The following is a 4,791-nucleotide window of genomic DNA, read 5'->3' as shown; positions in this document are numbered from 1 at the left end:
AGATGGCATATTGCTTTGATGGAATGAAGACTTTGTTCCTTAACAGTGGTGTGGTTAGTCCACCTCACATTGTTACAGGGAACAAGGGAGCTTTTAAAGGAGTAGAAGATCTACTCAACTTTCTTTTCCTAGTGGACGAAAGGAAAAGATCAGGCTGGGCTTGGAAACCATATCGCCAGATCCTGCAGAGAACCCTGGATGTTCTAGAAAGAGAGCTGGGTTATCGAAGATCTCAGCTATGGCTAGATCAGTTTCTACACCTGGTTCGCCTAACCCACTGGATCTTACCTTATCCATCAGACCGTGCGCTCATTGAATCAACAAAGACTAGCCAGGAAAAGGGGCTATCTCGAAAGCTTATGTGGTTTTCAGCAGTCTTCAACCATCCTACACTGGCTGTACAGCAGCCTGAAGAGGACAACCCTAGGACACTTCATGTCTTGTTGTACAAAGCACACCGCAGCACTAGCAGAGATGGTAGCATGAACACATCCTGGGATGCTTTTCAACTTATCAAAGCTTGTAGTAAACAAGGGATCATGATACTTGGCATAGATGAGTCCAAGGAGTATTGGAGCAGTGGCAGGAGGAGTGCTGGCTTACAAGGATGGCTGCCAGTCTGGGAGCAAGGGAAGACTCCTCTACTAGAGATGCAGGAGAGAGTTAGAGGGTTAAGCCTTGATGAGCTAGAAGGACTAATGGTTGGATGGCTTGAGGAACACAGTGAGCTGATACATAGTGCCATTCATGAAGGAGAGGTTCCCTCTTTTGCTACTAATAGACCTAGAGAAAATACTTCTCAGGCCCAGGGTAGCACAGGCAGGGCAAAAAGCAACCAACTGGGATATGCTGGTAGTAGCAAAGAAAACCAGACAGGCAGTCTGTATACACCATCTGAGTAGATTGTGTAGTAAGAGCAAGTATACAAGCATGCAAGGAATTGTTGTATTTAAATTGACATCACTAAGGTAGTTACAAATTGAAGATTGAACATGCACATAGCCATTCTGAAGTTGCTCTTAGAGCTATTATGTAGCTACCCCTAATGCAATAATGATAAGATAGAAAAAAGACATTTATAGTAAAATTTTCCTCTTAATAGGATACATATAGACTTGCTTGTACTATAGCACACAAGTGCCTTATCCATCCTCATCCTTATCCCTATCTTTGTCCACTTCAATATCATCATGAACACAGTGGATATAAAAGTTGCAAAAGTAGTTGAGAAATAGTTGGTGTTGGAGGGGATTGTGCAGTTCCTCATCTGTCAGATGAGCAACTGTGCCAAGTCCCAAGATACTACACCTAGACTAGACTAGCCCCTAAGACTGTCATGCCACAGCATCTCCCAATTGAACCATTAAGCAACCACAATTGTGTTTTATTTGTTTCAATAGATGCAATGAGTAGTAATAAAGGTAGACAGCTAAGATATGCTACTATAAATAATACACTGCTATTGTACAAATTCATTAAGATACTATTTGGACAAGAACAGGTCAAGTAATGTTGACTGGCGCTCTGACTGAGGAGATGCTGTAGCAGTAGCAAGTCTACTAAAAGACCTCTTCTTTGCAGCAGGCTGTAACTCATCTGCCTCTTCAGCATAGGAACTGCTGCCACTTATACCCTCTTCAATAGCTGGTACTCCCACCTTTGTTCCTAGCAAACCTGGATCCGGGATCTGACCACCTTTGACTCCATTCTCACCAAGCCACTGCTCAAGCTGTTTGCAACCATCTACTACAGCATTGTTAACCCTCTGTACAACCCCAAGGAAGATAACAAGTTCAGGCGCAGAGAGTGTTTGCTCTAACCAAGTCTTAGACACCTCAGTGTAGGGTATAACAGCAAGAAAACTCCAACCAAGAGTCTCTGCTGCAGTGAGGTAACACCTTGCTCTCTGCAAGCGGTTAGAGAAGCTTTCTAAGGTGACCTCTTGACCCCCTTCCTTTGTCTCCCTCCACAGTTCCTTCTTTACCTGTGATCTTATAGGTCCTGCACCATTTCTGCGCCTTGCCCTAGCACCACTGCCAACCTCTACTCTTGTCAGCTCTGCTACTCTTGCCTCATACTGCTGTACAAGCTTAGCCATACCCCACCGATACTGAATATAGCCCACACCAATGTCCTCTTCAAAGGAAGTGACAAATCTCCAGATAGCAGAAAAGGTTGAATGACTGTCTTGTAAAGATAGTCTTGCAACCTGGCTTGTAGTAAAGGCATCTACACATGTTGGAGATGCTGCTGGAAGGCTTGTATATTGCTGAGATGTTGAAGTATCCAAGGGAAGCGGACTACCAGCAGTATACCAGTGATGCAGAAAAGCATGTGTATCTTGGATTGCACTTCTGTTTCCTAGAACACGTGCCTTCTTGATCATAGTCACAGCCAGTGTGTAAGGTGTCTTTGCCTCTTGGTAGAAGGTAGATCCATCCTTGTATGACTGCAAGAAGATCCAAGAGTATACTGAGCAGTCTTGAGGTGTGATAGACTGGTAGGCAGCATGTTCTTTTGGGTTTGCTGTAGTTGCTGGCTGAACAAGTCCAAGGTCCTCCTTTTTCTTAGACCTCTGCACTTCTGCCCTTTGCTTCTGTCTTTTCTCTACTGTCTGGTTGTGGTTGCTCACAGTAGTTGTAACAGGCTTCCTATTGCTACCCTTGCTATTCTTTTTTTTCTCCTCTTTTTCCTCTTTTTCTCTCTCTCTTCCCTCTTCTTCCTCTTCTCCTTCTTCTTTTTCCTCTTCTTCCTCTTCTTCCTCTTCTTTCTCTTCTTTCTCTTCTTCTTCTTCTTCCTCTTCCTGAACTTCCTCATCTCCCTCTAGGTCATTATCTCCCATAACCTCAGATACTTGCTCAACTGCTCTACCTTTCCCTTTCCTCAGATGCCTATCAGCAATCTCTTCTGTAGTCTGTGTAACGACCGCAACCGAATGACCACCGTTACGGTTCCGAGTCGTTCCTTATCTGCATACATGTCGGCAGGCATCGCGCTGCTGTACTATCTGAGCCCCTGTTGGCACCTGCATGCACGATAAGCTAGTCTACCGCTCCGGGTCCGATTGTCCTCCTAATGGTATACTTAAGCAGTTCAACACAGTTGTTAGATAGAGTAGTTTTTCTGTATCCTTTCGTACAAGACCTATAGGTGTAGGGAATTCAATCCTAGTGTTCTCAACGTCCCAGCACTCCCATATGCCTCGTAGCGGACTCACACTTATCCCGGATATCTTCCCTGCTGGCCTGCGTCGTTACAGTCTGCAACTCTTCAGCACTCTCCTCTTCTTGCCCTGCTGCCTCTTGAGGCACTTCTTCTTGCCCTGCTGCCTCTTGAGGCACCTCTTCTTGCCCTGCTGCCTCATGAGGCACCTCTTCTTGCCCTGCTGCCTCTTGAAGCACCTCTTCTTGCCCTGCTGCCTCTTGAGGCACCTTCTCTTGTACTACTGCTGCCTTCTCTTGCCTAGGTGCTTCCTGAAGCACCGTTTTTTCAAGTGCTCTTCTCTCTTGTAGTTCTTGTCTTTGTAGCAGGTCTTCTGATCTAAGAAAGACTACAGGTTGTGGTCTGGCTACAGTAAGACAGAGTGCCTTAACTGCAGTTTGATCTAGATGTTGAGTAGGAGATCGCGATCTCTTCCTACCCTGAGTAGATGGTATTGGTGTTTGCTCCTTAACAGCCTTAGTGAGCTGTTGCCAGATCTGATCTGTAACTGAGTCTTCTGGCAAAGACTGTTGTAGAAGCCATACTGCATCAAGAAGAGAGTGAGCAACAAATAATGGAGGAAGGCCTTGTTTAACAAGGTATCCAGCATTGCAGTTTCTCTTATTAGGGTTGATGATGCGAACTGGCTTTCCATAGTGGGTGAAAAGCTTCTGATAAGATTCCAGTAGTGGCTGATAAATGTTCTTGCCTACATAGGCACCTTCAAAGGAAGCACTTGAGAAGACAGTAGTGTCCATTGTGTAGGCAAGAGTGCTGTAGGAGAAAAAGCAGTGTAAATTGGAGAAGTAGTTGGTGTTGGAGAAGAGTTGGTGTTGGAAGAGATTGTGCAGTTGCTCATCTGACAGATTAGAAACTGCGCCAAGTGCCAAGGCAGCTAGCCAAAAGAAGACTAGTCACCAACATGACTGTGTGCAACAATTGGCACAGTAGCACATATGTTAAGTGCAGTTACAGGATTGTTTCATGCATATTAGCACATTAGCTTTTTTACCTACTTGTTATTTTCATCTCATAGCACACAATTGTGTGTACAATCACAGGATTGTTTCACTCAAACAAAATGATTCAATTGCATATGAAAATTATAAGCTGTCTATCTGCTGGTTATTATTGCTGAGTTGAAGTTTTAGGTCTAGCAGAACTAGATTTATGCTAAGACAAAGTACTAGTTTATACCTAGAGCTTGCTAGCCTTTACTACAATCTAACCTGGTTTTGTTTATTCTATTTCATAAGTAATGTATTGTATTTGTTTGCTTTGCTTAGAGAATAGGTAACACATGTATAGAACTTGTGTGTAATTGTTGCTTCTATATATGTATTTCTCTGCTTTCTTTATATTCAAAAATCAATCCAATTCTCTATTGTGATATTGAAAATAGACTGCTTGAATCAAAGGTTTCTATTTCATATGGAATTTGTACCAGATTCCTCCAGCAGATGTAGCATTTGGTGGCCATGGAAGATATGAATGAGCAAATGGGGGTAAGGGTTAGGAAAAAAGTTGTGGATATTTTCATTTAGTATTGTGGACCAAAGCTCTAGGAGTTCAGATCTGCCCTTATCTTGT

The 4,791-nt window shown here is 43.5% G+C and overlaps 3 protein-coding genes across 3 annotated transcripts; 1 reads left to right on the top strand and 2 right to left on the bottom strand.

Annotated features, from left to right (window-relative positions):
- Positions 1-2: 2 nt before the first annotated feature.
- On the top strand, positions 3-902 carry BU25DRAFT_353112 (uncharacterized protein; the record flags this gene model as incomplete). Its single annotated transcript, XM_033703434.1, has 1 exon — positions 3-902. One exon carries the CDS (start codon positions 3-5, stop codon positions 900-902), a length of 900 nt encoding a protein of 299 aa, XP_033556210.1.
- A 740-nt stretch (positions 903-1,642) lies between these two features.
- Positions 1,643-1,882, bottom strand: BU25DRAFT_314673 (uncharacterized protein; the record flags this gene model as incomplete). Its single annotated transcript, XM_033702181.1, has 1 exon — positions 1,643-1,882. A coding segment is annotated over one exon (240 nt), but the record flags the coding sequence as incomplete, so codon positions are not given.
- Positions 1,883-2,356: 474 nt separating this feature from the next.
- On the bottom strand, positions 2,357-3,959 carry BU25DRAFT_353146 (uncharacterized protein; the record flags this gene model as incomplete). Its single annotated transcript, XM_033703439.1, has 2 exons — positions 2,357-2,752; positions 3,675-3,959. Coding segments are annotated over 2 exons (681 nt in total), but the record flags the coding sequence as incomplete, so codon positions are not given.
- Between the last annotated feature and the right edge of the window lie 832 nt (positions 3,960-4,791).

This window comes from Macroventuria anomochaeta (assembly GCF_010093625.1).
Source record: "Macroventuria anomochaeta strain CBS 525.71 unplaced genomic scaffold BU25scaffold_48, whole genome shotgun sequence".
Taxonomy (NCBI): Eukaryota; Fungi; Ascomycota; class Dothideomycetes; order Pleosporales; family Didymellaceae; genus Macroventuria; species Macroventuria anomochaeta.
The sequence above is the reverse complement of the archived record's forward strand: the minus strand, read 5'-3'. Positions and strand labels throughout refer to the sequence as shown.